Raw genomic sequence first — 19,310 nt, forward strand, 5'->3', positions numbered from 1 at the left:
AAAGAGAGCAAAATAACTTGCACAAGATTACTAGAGGGAGTTGAAAGTAGCAGAGAGGAATTTAGAACCAAAGTGTTCTAACCCAAAACTCAATTTTCTAGTCTGCCACATAAAATTTTTTAGTCAAAAATTTCCCAGGAAAAAAAAAAAAATCACAGCAGGTAATAAGTGCAAGCCAGGTAAAAACCCCGTTATAGTAAATATCTACCATACTATTACTGTTTAGAAAATCTTTTGAGGTATTACATAAAGTGCGCTTTGACTATGTATACACCTAAGTAACCACCACCCAGATTAAGATATAGAATACTTGCAATAGCCCTGAAGACTCCCTTATGTTCTAACCGTTTAATAATGCCCAAGGTTACTATTCTTATTTCTTTCAGTATAGATTAGTCTAACCTAATCTATACTGAATTTTGAATTTTAGATAAATAGAAATATGCAGTATATACTCTTTTGCTCATTACTGTTATCTGTGAGATTCGTCCATGTTGTGTTTAGCAGCCATTTGAAGCATTCCATCCTATGACTAGACCACAATATATTTATCTCCTCTATTTGGGTCACTTCCAGTTTGAGGCTATTATGAATGCTATGAATATTCATGTACATTTCTCTTGCTATACATATAACATAGGAGAATCGCTGGGTCACAGGGAAGACTTAGCTTTAATAAGCAGCAGATGCCACCAGTTTCCCAGAGTGGTTAAACCAACTTATAATCCCATCAGCAATGCTGCTCTACATCTCTGTCAACAATTTTAGCCATTTTGTTGGGTGTATAGTGATACTGAGATTTTAGTTTGCACTTCCCCGATAGGTAGTATTGTCGAGAATCTTTTCACACGCTTAATAATAGGCCACTGGGATGTCCTTTTTTCGTGAAGTTCATTTTAAGTTTTTTGTTCATGCTGTAAAACTGGACTTAAACTGATTTGAAGGAATTGTTTACATTTTCCAGATGAATCCTTTGTTGGATACATTACAAGTATCTTCTCCCAGTTTAGGGCTTGCTTTTTCACTCTCTTAATGCTACTTTTTGATAAAGAGATACTTTAATGTATTTAAATATCTTAATTAAATTTAATCAATCTCATCTTTTTGGTGTTTTGCATCTTGTTTAAGAAATGTTTTCCTTTTCTAAAGTATTTCCTCCTGTTTCCTTTCAGACACTTTATTGTTTAGCCCAACTCATTCAATAATCTACCTTAATTTTGAGTATGGTTTGAAGTAAAGGTCAACGTTCTTTTTTCTCTCTCTTAAAAAATATTTTAAAAATATTAAAAAAATATTTTTCCTTCCAGTTCTATTGAGACATAATTGGCATACGCTGCTGTATAAGTTTAACGTGTACACACGAAATGATTACCACAATGAGTTTTGTGAACAGCCATCATCGCATACAGATACAAAATAAAAGAAAAAAAATTTTTTCCCTTGTGATAAGAACTCCCAGGATCCACACATTCTCTCTCTCTTTTTTTTGGCCATGCCATGCAGCTTGTGGGATCTTAGTTCCCCCACCTGGGACTGAACCCTGGCCTTCATCAGTGAGAACACCGAGTCCTAACCACTGGACCGCCAGGGAACTCCCTGAGATCCACCCTCTTAACAGCTTTCCTGTATAACACACAAGCAGTGTTAATTACATTTATCACATTGTACATTACGTCCCTAGTATGTATCTACCTCATAACTGGAAGTTTGTACCCTTAGGACTACTGTCCTCCAATTCCCCTCCTCCTATTCCTGCCTCTGGTAACCACAAATCTGATCTTTTTTCCTATGAGTTTGTTTGTTTGTTTTTGAAGTATAATTGACCTACAACAGGGGTTTCCAACCCTCAGGCTGCAGACGGGTACCAGTCGGAGGCCTGTTAGGAACCTGGCCACTCCGCAGGAGGTGAGTGGTGGGCCAGCAAGCGAAGCTTCACCTGCAGCTCCCCATCGTTCCCATAGCCACCCCAACCATGAACCCCCCACCCCCCCCGCCGCCATGGCCCCGAGGAAAAACTGTCTTCCACAAAACTTGTCCCTGGTGCCAAAAAGGTTGGGGACCACTAACCTACACCACTGTGTTAGTTCCAGTTGCAACACAGTGATTTAATATTTATACACACTTCAAAATGATCACTCTAAGTTTAGTTACCATCCGTCACCATACAAAGGTATTATATTATTACTGACGGTATTCCCCACACTGTACATTTCATACCCATGACATTTATTTTGCAACTGGAAGTTGGTACCTCTCAACCTCCCTCACCTATTTCTCTTAGCCCCCACGACCCCTCATCCTGGCAACCATCTGCTTGTTCTACCCATGACTCTGTTTCTGTTTTGTTTTTTCACCTGTTTTGTTTTTTAGATTCCACATACAAGTGAAATTATACAGTATTTGTCTTTGTCTGACTTATTTCACTTAGCAAAATACCCTCTAGGTCCATTCCTGTTGTCACTAACGGCAAAATTTCATTCTTTTTTACGGCTAATAGTTCACCCCACTCCCCCATCTTTATCCATTCATCTATTGATGGGCACTTAGACTGCTTCCATATCCTGGTTATTGTAAATAATGCTGCAGTGAACACAGAGATGCATTTATCTTTCCAAATTATTTTCATTTTCTTTAGCTAAATACCCATAAGTGGAACTGCTGTATCCTATGTAGTTCTACTTTAATTTTTTGAGGAACCTCCATTCTGTTTTTTATAGTGGCTGCACCAATTTATACCCCCACCTACAGTGCACAAGCATTGCCTTTTCTCCATATCCTTGCCAACACCTGTCATTTGTTCTTTTTGATAATAACCATTCTGACAGGTGTGAGGTGGTATCTCATTGTGGTTTTGATTTGCAGTTTCCTGATGATTAGTGATGTTGAGCATCTTTTCATGTGCCCATTGGCCATCTGTACATCTTCTTTGGAAAAATGTCTATTCAGGTCCTCTGCTCATTTTTTTTTTTTGATGTTAAGTTGTATGAGTTCACTTTTATCCATAAATATATCCAATTGACTTAGCACCACTTATTGTAAAGATCATCCTTTCTCCACTGAACTACAGGGCTAGCTTGGTAGAAAAATCAGATGACCAAACAGAAATGGGTCTGTTTCTAAACACTCTACACAGCCCACTAACTTGTTTATTTTTACATCAGTACCAGCCTTCCCCCCACCCCCCAACACAGCATGTGGGATCTAGTTCCCTGACCAGGGACCAAACCTGCGCCCCTGCTTTAGAAGCACAGTCTTAGCCACTGGACCATCAGAGAAGTCCTGGTACTATGCTATCTTAATTACTATAGTTTTTTAATAAAGTCTTAGTATCTGGTAGTAAAAGGATTCTTTTTGTTAAGATTGCTTTGGCTAACCTAGGCCCTTTTGCATTTTCAAGTATGTTTTAAAACTGGCTTGTCTATTCCCCTTCACCCCCAACTTGTTTTAACTGGGAATGAATAGGTAAGTCTAGGGAGAACTGTTATCTTAACAATACCAAGTCTTCCAACCCATAAACATAATATTTCTCCTTTTATTTAGGCTGTCATCTGTTTCTCTCAGCACTGTTTTACAGTTTTTAGTGTGGCAGTCCTGCAAATTCTTCATTAACTTGATGGGAGGTGAGGGGTGCTACTGTAAATGTGCATTCTTATTTCATTTTCCAATTGTTTAATATTAGTATACAGAAGTCTAACTGATTTTTGAAAACTGACTTTACTTTCTATTCTTTTTTTTTATACTTTCTATTCTAACAGATTATACATTCCTTTGTATTTCCCAAATATATAAAATCATATCATCTGTGAAAAGCCAGTTCTACTTTTTTTCCCCAATCTTTACATCTTTTATTTTCCTTCCTCGCTGAATTGACTAGGACCTCCAGGACAATGCTGAACAGAAGCAGTCAGGGCTAATGGTCTGCCTTGTCTTGTTCCTGAACTTGGAGGGAAAAACATTCAACTATTTCACCTTTATGTATGACAGCTATAGTTCTGTACATACTCAACTAGTTTGCTAAGAATTTTCATCATGAAGTCTTTAAACTGTATCAAATACACAATCTCATTTACTGAGATAATCATGATTTCATCCCCTTCATTCTGTTAATGACTTATATTGTTAAACTAAACTTGGATTCCTAGAATAAGCCCCACCAAATTATGAAATTATCTTTCCTGTATACTGCAAGATTCAATTTGTTAATATTTTGCTCAGGATTTTTGTGCTATATTCACAAGAGATAATAGCCAGTAATTTCCTAATTTCCTTTCCTTGTTGTTTGTCAGATTTTGGTACTAAGGTTGTGTTGTCTTAAGAAATCAAGCTGGGAAGTACTACCTCTTTTTTTTACTTTCTGTATGAGATGTTATACAATTGGTAAAATTTCTTCTTTAAATGTTTAGGCCACCAGTGAAACCATCTGGGCCTGCAATTTTCTTTTTTGAAAAGTATTCTAAGTACAAATTCACTTTCTTTAACAGATACAAGACTATTCAGATTTTTTATTCCTTGTGTCAGTTTTACCAAGGTTAGTTTTACATCTATATTATCAAATTTATTAGCATTAAGTTATTTAGAATAGCTTATTATGCTTAAAATACATACATATATATATATATATATATAAAACTTTTCTCTGAACCATTTGAGAATAGACTGCATACCTCATGCTCTGTTACCCCTTAATACATCAGTATTATTCCCTAACAGTATCTCTTACATAGCGACAAGTGATCAGATTCAGGGAATTTAATATTGATACAAATCTTTAAAGAATATACTACAATTTTAGTAACTGCCTCCATCATGTCTTCTACAGCATTTTCTTCCCCTGTACAGAATTCAAGCCAGGATTACACTGTTGCATTATTTGTACAATCTCTTTGGTCCCCTTTAATAGTGATGTCTCTGTATCTTTCTTGATATTGGTAAAATTTTTAAATTTTTTCATTATCAGTCTAAGGGGTTATCAATTTTATTAATCTCTTTAAGGATTTCATTTAAAAAATTATACATCTGCTTTTTATTTGAGTTCTACTCTTTTTTTATTGTATCTTTCCTTCTACCTTTTTTGGTTATAATTTATTTTTCTATTGTCTTGAAATAGCCTAATGTTCAGCCTTTTTTCTAATATATACATTTAATGCTATATGTATCCCTCTAAGCACTGCTCTTAGCTGCATGTGCAAAAGCTTCAACACCTATTTTCACTATCATTTAGGTCAATATATTTTATAATTTTCACTGTTATTTCTTCTGTAGCCAATAAGATATGTGAAAGTATTTACATTAATTTCTAAATACTTGGGGATTTTCCAGTTACCTGCTATTGATTTCTAGCTTATCACCAATAAAGTCAGAGAACATATCTGAGATCTCTCATTTCTTTTAAATTTAGAGATCTGCTCTATGGGACAGTATATTTTAGTAAATGTCCATACTTTTTTTAAAAAATAAATTTATTATTTATTTATTTATTGGCTGCGTTGGGTCTTCACCACTGCACCTGGGCCCTACCCAGCTGCGGTGAGCGGGGGCACTCTCCATTGCAGTGTGCAGGCTCCTCATCGCAGTGTGGCGTCTCCTGTTGCGGAACAGGGGCTCCAGGCACATGGGCCTCAGCAGCTGCGACAAACGGGCTCAACAGCTGCAGCCCACGGGCCCCAGAGCACAGGCTCAACAGCTGTGGCACACGGGCCTAGCCGCTCCGCCGCACGTGGAATCCCCCCGGAGCAAGGACAGAACCTGTGCCCCTGACATTGGTAGGCGGACTCTCAACCACTGCGCCACCTAGGAAGTCCCTGTCCATAACACATCTGAAAAGCATGTAATATCTTACAGTTGCTGCCAAAAGTGTTCCGTGTGTATCAATTAGGTCAAGTTAACTGTTTTGTTTAAATGTTCTACATCCTTGCTATTTTCTTGTTTATTAGTTACTAAGAAAGGTGCATTAATCTACTGTGGTTTTGTCTATTTCAAACTTTTAGTTCTATCAACTTTTCCTTTTTGTTTTTGACCTATATTATTAAATACCTAAAAAATTTAAGATTGTTATATGGTCCTATTGTTTTATCCTTTTAATTGTGCAATGCTCTTCTTTTCCTCTAGCAATTCTTCTTACCTTACAGTCTTTTTCTGGCATAAATATATAGCCTACTCAGGTTTCTTTGGGTTAACGTGCATAATGTATTTTCCTCATTCTTTTACTTACTCATCTGTGCCCTTAAATTTAAAACATGTTTCTTGTAAACAGTATATGGTTATGTCTTCTGAGCTTTGTCTGGAGTATTTGCTCCTTTCACATTTACTATCATCACTGACAAAGTTGAGTTGAAGTCTACCATCCTGTCATTTGTTCCGTCTCATCTGTTTTTTATTTCTTTCCTTTCTCTTCCACTTCTTTGGAGTAACTGATTATCTTTCATTATTCTATTTTCTCCTCTATTAGCTCTTTAGTTATATATTCTTTTTCTTTTGGTGCTTACTCTAGAGATAACAAATGCACTTTTGACCGATGTACCACTCTCCAAACTTCTGTTCTACAGTTGTCATATACTGCTCCCACATATTTTAAACAAGTCATAATTATTAGTCTTAATTTATATTTATACACATTTATCCTTATTGCTGTCTTTCATTTCTTTCTGCAGTTTGTGCTTTCATTTATGATCATTTTCTTTCAACATGAACTTTCTTTGGCATTTTTTAGTGCCAATTTATTATCAATAAATTTTCTTAGTTTTAATTTATCTTGCCTTCACTTTTGAAGGATATGCTCACTGGATTTAGAATTCTAGGTTAGCATTCTTTTCTTCCCCCTTTAGTACTTTAACATGTCATTCTACTGATTTCTGGGTTCTGTAGTTTCAGGTGATATATCAACCATCACTCTTATTATTGTCCTGAAGGTAATGACTTCTTTCCTCTGGAGCTTTTAAGATCTTCTTTTTCTTTGATTTTAACAGTTAAGTCTATGATGGGTCTCAAGTCTCAATATGACTTTATTTACATTTTTCCCACTTGGAAGTCACAGAGCTTCTTTAATCTGTTTTGGTATCTTTCTCAATTTTGGAAAGTTCTTGGTTAATATAGCCTCTATTCCGTACCTCTTCCCCTTCTAGGAATCCCATCACACATGTTAAACTTTTCCACTGTCTTCCATTGCTTTCTTTCTGTATTTCCCCTCTATTTTTTCTCTCTCAGCACCGCATAATTTCTACCAATTCTGGAGTCTTCTGTTTCTAATTTGACAGTAAATGCAACTACCAAATTCTTAATTTTAGTTAATCTATTTTTTAGTTGCATAGTTTCTAGGTCTCTGATAAAATTTTTCTTTTCCTCTTTACCTTGAACATTAAATCAGTTATCTTTAAGTCTGTGTGATAATGCTAATACATGAATTATCTGTGGATTTATATCTTTTTCTCCTATCGATTTTTTTGTTAATTAATCCTATTAGCATTCCTGTAGTACTTCACTGAACGAAATATTTTATTATGGATGAAAAATTGTAGTAATTCTACAAGATGTCTTCCTCCATAGAGGGTTGTTTCTTTTAGCAGCAGACAGTACCAAGGACTCACCTATATTTTCTTGAGGGCTGGTCTATTTCATTTTGCCCTCAATCTTGGGGAGTGGCCATGATGGGAGTCTCAATGGAAAACTCACGGAATAGCTCCGCCCCTCTTACTTCGTAAAGTTTGAACTTCAGCATCTGCTGCGCTGGTACTGGGGGGATGCTGGAATCTCTGCTCCTATCTTTAGCTTCCCAGACACTATTTTCTTCTGGGTTTCTTAAAATCTTCTGTTGCACGTGTGTATCTTAGAAGTCAATGACTTCAGGGGGACCTGACTACAGATTTTGAGGTTGGAGTCCATGCGGTTCTCTCCTCTTTTGGACTCAAGTTTCAACTGCTTTAGTTGCCCTAGACTACCACCTCTCTTTTTTAGTCCAGTAAGACAGCCACTTTTTATTTGGAGTCTATTCCCCTATGCGTCCAGGAGTGACTAGTGAACTCACAAAACCCTCAAAAATTTCCTGTGTTGGTTGCTCTTCAACAATGGAGTGGCTGCTCAAGTGAAAACAGAGAAGTACACAAAATATGATCATTGGGTAAGCACCAGAAATTCAGATGATTATACAAAGAATTCTGAGGAATACCTTGCCAAGGACTAGACACTATGGGCCTTAAACTCATATGTTACCTGAGTGAATCAGTCGTGCAACTTAGGCGAGAGCACCATTATCTCCTGGCTCCTGATGAAGTAATATTTCTGCACAATCATGTTTACATGAGAAAAGGGGGAAAACACTAAAGCCTGAGGGTCAAATTTGGTCCAATCCCTGTTTTTGTGTGACTGGTGAGTTAAGAGTAATTTTTATACTTTTAAAAATAGTTGGAGTGGGAGGCGGGGGAAGAACAATATTTTGTGACACATAAAAATTATATGAAATTCAAATGTCAGTGTCCATAAATAAAGTTTTACTAGAACACAACCACTCTCATTCATGTTGTACCTATGGGTACTTTCACAATACAATCAATGGCTGAGTTGAGTTGCAATAGAGACCACGTGGGGCACCCTCATGGCTTTCCACTGCTTCCCAGGGTACTGGAAATTGCAGAGATGCAGTTATAACTCAACAATGTCTTGAGTGTCTACTTACTGCTGTGTTGCAACATTTTATTTTATTTTTATTACCAGTGGGTACTCAGTACTCATCGTGTCAAAGGAAGAAAAACGGAATGTGAATGTCTAAGGCACAGTGGAGTATGGATTATTTTGTTGAATTAGTTGACTAGCCATTGTATTTATGACATTATAGCTGTGCTAAAAGAATAAAATATATGTTCAAATTGGGAAACTAAGCACTCATCACAACATTCCCAACTCACAGGAAAGTAACAATAAAAAAAATTTTTTTTTTTAAATTTTAAATGGAATCTCATCACAGCAGAATTTCTTCACAAAAATAAAAATGACGACTGATGGTAACAGGCTGAGAGGCTGTGTGCAGAGCGGGGTGAAGGTGAATGCCAGAGGACTTGGATCTCAGCTAAAAGACAGTATTCCAGTTACTGAACTTTCAGCAAGTGGACCTTTTGAAAGCCATGATCTTCTTCAAAACGGTTTTTCTTGTGTGAAAAATGAACTTTTCCCAGTCATCCTCTTGAATTCTCAGAAAAAAATTTTCAGCTCAACCAAGATAAAATGAATTTCTCCACACTGAGAAACATCCAGGGTCTATTTGCTCCACTAAAACTGCAAATGGAATTCAAGGCAGTGCAGCAGGTTCAGTGTCTTCCATTTCTTCCAAGCTCAAACCTTTCACTGGATATTTTGAGGGGTAATGATGAGACTATTGGATTTGAAGATATTCTTAATGACCGGTCACAGAGTGAACTAATGGGAGAACCACACTTGATGGTTGAATATAAGCTTGGTTTACTGTAATGCAGCGTGCTGTTCATGGAAACAGAGGGGCTGCGTCTTATTTATAGTTGTCTTTTTCCTATAAATGATGTGCACATTAAAAATACTGACATGAGAAAAAAATAAAAAATAAATAAAAATGAGGCTGCAATGAAAGTAAGTTTCCAACTGGTTCATGTATTAGCAAGCGAGGAAAACCATTTACTAATGATGAGTTAATTACATCGTATTTGTTTTGAAAAGCCAAAGGAACATGTCCCGAGACTATAAACTTGTTTAAGACTATGTATTTGTTAGTCTGTCTGTAAAAACAGTTCTTAAAGAGTTGAGGACACTGGAAGCAACATCAATAATCAGTTAAAAAAACAAAAATGATTTTGAGTGGTTTCCTTAGCTCTTGATGAGTTCATGGATATTGCCAATGCTTAGTTGTTGCTCACGTGAGGAGCCAATACTGAATGTGAAGTGACTGAAAAGTTAGCCTCTGTGAACAGTCTGTGTGGGACAACCACAGGCAAGAATATCTTCAAAGGAGCTACAGAAACAAACAAACCCAAAACACTGATGGAGGTAAAAATATTCATGGGGCTAAAAAAGACTTAATGGGACAATTTTATAAAGCTTGTGAAAACTGAAGGTGTTTAAAGTTTATGGTGCAATTACTCAGTGGAAAAATATTTTAATCTACCGTACTATTGAACCATTGTCAGATCCAAAACTGTTTGTCAGAAACAAAAGCTGAATATCATGGCCTGCCCTATCACACAGCAGTTCAGAGGTTTAGTAGTGATAAAGTTTTATTGTGATTTTTTGGGGGTTCAGGGCTGATAATGAAATTTTTCTGAGTGAGAAATCACCCTCAATCACTAGTATCGAGCACTGAGTAGGTTTTATAAATTAGCTCTTGCTACAAACCTGATAATGTTTCTTAATAATTCAACCTAAAATTAAAGTGCAAAAAAATACTTATATGTGAAACATATACTACGCTAAGTCACTCTGAGAGCTAATATTCCTTGTAATCACAAGCAAATGTGAGGTTGCTCTGCACAGTTCCAGGGCTATCAAACGATAAAACAGGTGAGCTCTTCATTCCCTCACAGATTTGCACTGGATACTGTTCTCTAAGCTCTAACCCACAGTTCTAACAGTATTCTTCAGACCTCAATGTTACTGGCAAAATATATCAAAATCCATTTAATTGTGCAGGTGAGGAGCTTCCACCTAACCTTTCACTGGAATTGATTACTCTGCAATGTAATGACATGCTAAAAGGCAAATATCAAGAGAGGACCAATAAAATTCTATAGATACCTTCCAAGCGATGATTAAAATCACTTAACTAAAATCACACACTTGTGGATTGATATTAGTTTTGGCAGTGCCTACTATGTTAAGACAGCTTCCAAGATGAAATACATAAAATCTCATTATAGATCAGCATTAACAGATGAACACTTTCAGTTGATTCTGATACAGAACGCTAACTTTGAACCTCAGTTAAGAAAAATGTTATCTTCCCCCAAAAGAAATCCCTTCTTTTCATGATTACAAAAAATTATACTCAATCATTATACTTCAAATATCATATTCATGTAAAAACACTTTCAATGCAGGTTTGTCTTTTAAATTACAAATGGTGTGTGATATACATGTTTGTTTTGTGTGTATACTAAATTTTATCTTTCAATAACCATCTGCTATTTTCTCCAGCAAGTTCTTTCTAGTAACTGCCTTCTCTAAAACAGAGAGAATGCCAAAGGAAAAAAAAAACTAATTCCACTATAACATCTGCCACACGAAATCTTGGTAATCTTCATTAACCTTTAATATATATTTTTTAAGCTCTTTATTGGAATATAATTGCTTTACACTCTTGTACCAGCTTGTGAGGTACACCAAAGTAAATCAGCTCCATTTATACACATATCTCCTCCCTCCTGCGTCTCCCCGCCAACCCTCCCCGGCCCGGCCCTCTAAGGAATCACCCATCATCGAACCTTTACTATTCTAACTTCTACCCTACAAAAAAGATTCACTCAAGGTTACATACTAATCAACAGCAAAGTTAACATAAATCCAGATTTCCTAAATTTTCTAAATTTTTGCTCTATGATGAAATGGCAATTTCTCCATATTTAGTGCATGAGTTTACTTTAAGCCACAATAAAGGGAAAAAAAGTAAAATTTTTACAATTGGCCAGAATGTGGAATTTTGGTTTTAAATGAAAGAATTAAGCAGCTGCCATAGTTTCAATTTAACTGAAGTTTGACTGACAGTAAATAATTAATGTGATTTGAGCCTACAGATGGTCTTCGGGAGCTCTGTATAAAAACACAAACTGTCTGTAATATTGTGTACATACATAAACAAGTATATTTTTCTGAAAGGGCCCAGGGCTTTTGTGATTTCTCAGAGGAGTCTGTCAATTGCTGTAAGTTAAAAAATCATTCCAAGTATACTAGTAAACAAACAGATAACGAACAAAGAGTAGAGAAGGAAATTGACAGACATAGGGAAAGGCCAGACATTTCAGGAACAGAAGGGAGTGCCCTAGCCCTGCGGTTCTCAGAGTGTGAGTCCCCTTTTCACTGGGTTGACATCTGCATGGTGCCAAAGTAACAGTAATTAAAACACCGGCACCTCAGCAGAAACCAAGTCAGTAGCACTAAACTACCAAACACTTAAGTGGAAAAAAAAAAGCTCCCGTTTCAATTAAAAATGTCCTTGACTAAGCAGTAAAAACGATCAATTTTATTAAATCTCTACCTTCCAGTATACATCTTTTTAAGATTCTGCATGATGAAATGCAAAGTACTCATGAAACATTTCTATTGCATATCAAAGAACAATGGTTGCCTACAAGAAAAGCACTCCTGTGACTGTTTTAGTTCCAAGCTGATCTAGCTACTTTTTTTCACAGAACATCTCTTTTACTGGAAAGCACAACTGACAAACTATGGTTATTCACACTTAAGATATTTAAGATACTCTTGAAAATGAACAAAGTGAGCCTGTCATTTCAAAGAAAGCAACTGACAGTATTTGTTGCTAGTGAAAATTAAAATTTTGGAAATGTTGTATCCAGCACCATGAATTTGACAGCTTCTTCATACTTGAGGACTCTTCTGATACCCTGTTTTAATATCAACAAATGTGACTTTTTTGATGTTGTATAAAATGTGTCAACATTTGAACATCTGCATAAATCAGCTTAACCAGTATTTTCAAAATGACCAATGCACGTTACAAAGTCATTTGTAAGATCCATTTAAAATGCAAGATAGAGCAATGGATTTTAATGTAAGAGAACAATATTTCAGATTCTACATTACAACTAACCTTTAAGAAATTCCTACTTATCGATTTCTAGTATAATATTAAAGAATATCTGCCATTATCTAAAAAGGCCATTGAAATACTCCTTCTTCCAACTTCATATCTGTAAAAGTACAGATTTTCTTCATATACCCCAACCAAAACAATGGATCAAAACAAACTGAAGCAAAGCAGCTATGAGTATTCCGCTGTCTTCTACAAAACCCGACATTAAAGTGATTTGCTTATCACTATTATTTTTGTTGTAGAAAACAAACTCTACTTACGTAAAATGAATAGGTTATTATTATTTTACATGAATTAAACAATATTATCATCCTCAAAATGCAGAAGAAACCGGCGCAGAGCTGAAATTATAATACATGTAGAACCTGTACCTTTACGGAGTATAAACATGGCCCCCCACTATATCAATACTTACTGATGTACCTTGAATAAACACTTAATTGAGTATACATCTGTTATCATTCAGGATTCACCTAACTATTGCAGTTAAGGTCTGATGTTCATAAAATATGTTCCTTTCTGTCACTATATAACTTAGATCTTTCTCTCACTTTCACTCAGAAGCCTGGACATTTTCTTTTACTACTTTGGCTCAATTATTTGATAAATACTCAAGTAACAGATAAACCTGTAAGTACCTATAAGGTTCCCCTCTCAGTTTACTATTTAAAATAAAAAGAGCCATAACAACTGCTAAAATAACATTAGAGAGAACTATATAATAGATGTCCTTAAATTTCAAAATGAAAAGTAACTTTTGATTTCTCTCAATCTTGAAAATAGGAGGTAGGATTAAGGGGAAGTTAAAACGGTGTTAACACAAGCACTCAAAGCAAGAAAATGTTTTGATCAATAGTTTGGTAATTGACTAGATGGGAACTCAGGCATAGTCTGATGACCTTTCTAAGGACTAAATTCCTTTATAGGGAAATAAACTGTGTCAAAACCTCCCAGTTACAGTGCTAGCATATATCAAGGCCCAAAGGCAACACTCCCACCAGATTATGCACATAACATAAATACCTCTATTTGTCTCTGCACAGATGCAGGCAAATTTGGAAAGGGAAAGCCCTGAGGTCAGTGATTATTAGGAAGGTTATGTACCTCCTCATAAATCACTTTGCTATACACGTGAATAGTGGGTAGGCAGATTAAAAGACAACTGTCCCTGTCCTTTTACTACTTTTTCTACTTCATGAGAACTAGACCAGGAACTGAATTCCTCCATTAAACTAGGAAAAGACTGGCTACTGGTTATTTATACTTACTTAACTTCAGAGTGAGTTTCTGCATTTTTTAGTCCCCTACTTCTAATTCTAGAATAAAGACTTCATTTCCATTAAAGCGTTTTCATCTTATCTAACAGATGGAAAATCTGAGATGCAGTGTATTTCAGAGAATGAGGTGTAATAGGAATTACATGTCACCTACTAATAACCAAGACTTCAAAAGTAATCATATTCAATCTTGGGGGAAGGTGGAGGGTTTACAAAAAGAAAGAATTGTAACCTCAATCTCTTTCTCCTTCTGTCTTCACTGAACCTGTATTTTCCCAGAAAGAATAGCCTTGAAATGGCTACTAACAGCTGCTAGAGAGCAGTGACTGCTGCCTGAGGGTATAAATTTGTACTCACTCAAAATTAAATCCTAGAAGATTCAATTGGGAGTCTCTATCCTCCACCACACCACTGCTAAGCCTACTGACATTTACAAACCATTCCTTCTTGCATCCCTATAGCCCAAGATTTCCAGGACAAAGGTTGTTTCTGAAACTGAGATTTTAATTATTTCTAAATATCCTGACATTCTTAACACCTACCTTATTTTAACTGTTAGAGTTGTTTGAGAACGTATGCTATTGGAATGGATACTCTGTTAAATAATAGATGTGGATACTAAGGCATCAGAGGAAAAAAACCTATTTGATAAAATGTACTATCTTCCTCACTAATCCGAAATTTTAATATAAATCCTATATCTCTAGACTCAAATGTAAAATAGGTTTCTAAATCCCAATAAATCCTAATCTTGGATTTAGACATTTATCAGAAAAGCTCCAGCTCTGTATTCAAGTAACATAAAAACACTCTGGACTACTACTTCAAACTGTCAAAATTTCCCTCACCTACTGGAACTGACAGGAAAACCAAGCAAGAAACCAACCTAATCTCTTAACAATGTACCTTTTTTTATGTCTTCTTTAGCTTCTCATCTAAAAAGAAGCAAGAGAAGAGAGAAAGTATCCCTCAGGAGATCTTCCCTATTCCTCAACCTGCTCTTTTCTAAAAGTCTACAACACTACACAATTCCTGCAGAAGTTGAGGTTGCCAAAATCAACTAGCACTTCCTTCAAACTGCCTAACCTTTAGACTGCTGGGTCATAATTAAACAATTTAATCAGAAAAAAAGGCTTTAAACAGTCTGGCAGTTCCTCAAAAGGTTAAACAGAGTTACCATTTGACCTAGCAATTCCACTCCCAGCTATATATCCAAGGGAGATGAAAACATATGCCCTCCCAAACACCTGAACATTCACAGCAGTTACGCACAACAGCCAAAAAGGGGAAACAACTCAAACGTCCATCAAGTGACAAATGGACAAATAAATTTGGTATATTCATACAAAGAAATATTACTTAGCCATAAAAGGAATGAAAAACTGACACATGCTATAACATGGATGAACTTCCAAAACATTAAAAGAAGCCAATCACAAGAGACCACATAATGTATGATTTCATTCACATGAAATGTCCAGAATAAGCAAAATCCTTGTAGCTCAGGGGTAGCCTAGTGCTGAAAGGAGGAGTGAAGGGAAAAGGGACTTGTTGGCTAGTGGTAACGGGGTTGTGTTTGAGGGTGGTGGTGGTGAAAACTTTCTAAAGTTGACTGTGGTGACTGATGATTACACAACGTTGTGAATACACTAAAAAAACACTCAATTATACACTTCAAATAGGTGAAATAGTATGGTATGTGAATTATATCTCAATAAGACTTGGGAACAGTCCGTGGTTGCCAACAGAGCTAGCATGATCTTAACCATCAGGAAACAGTTTTCCACGTGACCTCTTCCCAAACAAGCAGATTCTACTCATCCTATTTCAACTCCTCCAAAATAAATTCAACATTTATAGTCTGAATAAAGCTCCCCAGGTGATTTCTCTGTACTCTCACTGCCATCTTAACTCCTCTTGGAGCAGCTGATCAAAGTAAAAAGCTTTTACTGGATTATCCAGGAGACCCACAGGAACTAGCTTCAATTTAAACAACCAATCAAAAGCACTATGATAAGCCACAAGAATGTGGTAGTGGGATCACTGCAGGGGATAGAGTGGTAGGCATTTCTGGCTTTGTAGTAAGTAAAACTTAACCCAAGAAAATATACTGGAGGAATGTGCACTATCCAAACTATACATTAGTATACTGTTTTGCATTAAATAACAAAAAGTTTAAATGTAAAAGGCGCTTTAAAAATTCACATGATTTGCCCACCTAAAAAACACTAAGCAATTCATAAAATTAATAAAAGTGTTACAGCTGATTGGTAATAAAGTTACTAAAAGGGTTATAGCTGATTGGCAATCTGATGTAATAAAAAATATCAAGAATATGTTATGGAACTACAATCAACACTTCAAAATGAGATCAAGTCCTGCTGATTTCCCCTCCCTGTAAAACACTTTCATTTAATACCAAAAACAAACAGAAAACTTAATTATAGCTATTCCGCTAAGCAGCTTTACTTGAATCTGAGTTAAATTTAATTAGCACGTAACATCATTGAAAATCAAGGCAGACAAAAAATTCTTACTTGAAGACTAAAAACAATTACTTATTGGAAAATCCAAGTCTGTTTTGGATGTCTTTGGACAGGTCTAGATCTTGGAAAAAGTAAAGGAGGAGAGGGGCCTGGGGAATTTAAGAATCCCAGGGAGGCACTGTCAAAACTAAATATACTTCCCGGGATTAAGAAGCAAGTAATGATGCTCTTTACTGACTGAGAGCAGGCTGAAAAGCCTGAAAATCACTTGTTTAGATTGGAAGTTCCCTAAGTGAAGAGGCTGTGTCTTATCTTTGGATTCCTGGTGACTGGCACAAAGCAGGTCACTAAATGCTTGCTAATTTAAAAGAGGAAAATGTCTGTAAAATGATCGTCCAAAACCAGAACCTAACGAACACTTACGTAATCTGAATTCACAGAAACAGAAATACGTAGTCTATTTGCCTCACCATATCTTTTTTCTAATAACCTTCAACAATCCACCAGTGAAATTTCTTAATGATCATAAAAAGGTGCATCTGACTTAAAAGGTCCCATATCAAACATTCAAAAACACATAAGTCTACTATGTTTTATGCCGATAAAGTATATAAATAAGTATATGGAAACAAAAAATGAAGTTGAGATATGAGCATCAGACTTTTTAAAATTTACAAGCCAAGTTCACAGTGAGCATAAACTTCCCCCAAAGTTAACAAGAGATTAAAATTTTTAAATAGCTACATTTCCCTCTTAATTACAAACAAAAAATAAATTTGTTCAAAGCAAATCTCTCACAGACCCAGTAAGATATTCACATCTGTTAAAGTCCACAAAGTCTTAAACAGTGAACACGGACTGCAGGCACCAGGGGGCCTCCCAAGAATAACTTGGTAGTAAAGGAAAAGGCAAATAAGAGTTCCTGGTAAAACTTTGCTTCTTATTCAGTCTTAAGACACTCAGTTCTAAGACAGCTGGAACGCTTTCACATCTGGAGCAAATATACTGTAGTTTGTTACACAACGGGTACACACAGAACTGTTAAGATACCGACACTTTGGCGGAGAAAAGGAACTAGCGCCCTCCCCTCCGCCCCCCAATCATATAATCTTCTGCGATGATTTTCCAAATGTAGGTACATACTGTTTCACTGTGGCAAACAATTATCTTCAGGAAATTTGAAAGCAAGTAACAATGCATACGTAATCCTTCCACGGTTTCTGACAGAGGACTCCACGTTTTTTTAAAAATGGCTTAATTTCTACACACTCACAAAGCAGTTAGTGATGACGCAAATTTCAGGGTAAAGGGATTCACTGGCAGAAGTCAGCGACTGACTCCGGATGATATCCTGGCCTCTGCATTTCTTTCCTTTCCCTCGATTCCCGACCCTAACATAAAACTACCCAATAAAAACAGAAGGGCCCAGAAACTTCAAAAGCTGCGAAGACTTGTAAACATCTTTTAAACTCAAGACAGGTTTTAAAACCGACCTCTTCTGAGTTTGTGCAGAAATCAAATCCTGCTCAAACCTGTTAAAATGCTCAAACCCGAAAAACCAACCCCTTCAGTAAACGTGCCTACATATTTCTTGCGTGCATCTTCAGCTCGGTCAAAGACTTCTGTTTTACTGTTTTTTAAAGCTAAATATTACATGGGAGGTACTCAACTCCCGTAATGTTATCTTTTCTTTGAATAGAGTTCGTCCTGTAGCATCACGTAAAAATGCTGAACAGATCAGTCGTCTCAAGATTTTTTTTTTTTTTTTTTAAATTCACTCCCGGAACAAGAATCAGAGGCAGCCAAGGGCAAGGCACAAAGAGAACAGAGAAGAAACACAGGTTCCACGGGCGTACCGTGCACCGGAGCGCGCATCCCGGCCCCCTCCCCGGGAAGGGTCACCCAGCACCCCCGCCGGCGCGCCGCCCTGCGGGTCCTCCAAGGGCCGCGGGGGCACTGGCGCCCGCGGGGACAGCCCCTGCCGCCCGGCCTCCCCCCGACCCCCCAGCTTCTTCGCCCCCCTCCTCGGCGGCCGCCCCGGGGCGGGAAAGGGGGTCCCCTCGAGCGCCAGCGGCGGAGGGACGAGGAGGGCTGAGGGAGGCGCCCCCTCCCCGCGGCCGGACGGGCCCCAACTCACCCTCCAGCAGTCGGGTGATGAGACTATCCACGTTCAGCTCCCCGTCCGCCATCTTGTCGGCGCCAGACGCTCCTTCCCAGCAGCGGGAACAAGGGCTTCTCGACGGCGGAGGCTGCGGCGACCGCGCGGCGTTCCCTCACCTACAAGTCACGCGGCGTTGCGACCCCGGTTCCAACTCCCCCTTCCCCCGGGCCCTCCCCCCACCCCCTCCCCACCGAGTAGTGGAGCGCGCACACACTCGGAAGCACCCGCGGTAAATAAATAAATCAACAAGCGGAGCCCCCACGAACCGGGCCGCGTCAGACCCAGCCGCCACCTCCTCCTCCTCCTCCTCCTCCTCCTCGGCACCGCCCAACTCCGCAAAGCTCACCAGCGCCGCCGACGGCCCCACCCGCAGCGCCGCTCGCTTCACACCGCCCTGCCCCGCCACCGCGCCACGCAGCCCTCCGCGCAGGCGCACGGCGCCCTCCTTCGCGGCCCCGCCTCGCCCCCGGCCGCCGCGCAGTCGCACTGGACTCGGTTCTCCCGCCGCCGCGGCCGCGCCGCCGCCTTCGCGCCCGTGCGTCGCCCTCCCTCGGCCCTTGCACTGCGCAGAATCTTGGCGGCTGCGCAGGCGCCGCAGAGGCGCC

General features: G+C 38.1%; 1 protein-coding gene and 1 pseudogene across 2 annotated transcripts in view; one reads left to right on the forward strand and one right to left on the reverse strand.

Annotated features, from left to right (window-relative positions):
* Positions 1-19,182, reverse strand: part of PPP1CB (protein phosphatase 1 catalytic subunit beta) — a 39,422-nt gene extending 20,240 nt beyond the window's left edge. Inside the window, exons 1-2 of one of the 2 annotated variants that reach the window (XM_057742736.1) lie at positions 19,052-19,182; positions 18,682-18,821 (exon numbers count right to left, since the gene is read on the reverse strand). In XM_057742736.1, the coding sequence (XP_057598719.1) occupies positions 18,682-18,733 (52 nt within the window). In that variant the 5' untranslated portion in view covers positions 18,734-18,821; positions 19,052-19,182. Of the gene's footprint in view, positions 1-18,681; positions 18,822-18,971 lie in introns of both variants that reach the window. The other variant, XM_057742737.1, reaches the window with a different exon arrangement.
* Positions 5,612-9,473, forward strand: LOC130856768 (proteasome maturation protein-like; annotated as a pseudogene).
* Positions 19,183-19,310: the final 128 nt, after the last annotated feature.

This window comes from Hippopotamus amphibius, chromosome 7, assembly GCF_030028045.1.
Source record: "Hippopotamus amphibius kiboko isolate mHipAmp2 chromosome 7, mHipAmp2.hap2, whole genome shotgun sequence".
Lineage (NCBI taxonomy): Eukaryota > Metazoa > Chordata > Mammalia > Artiodactyla > Hippopotamidae > Hippopotamus > Hippopotamus amphibius.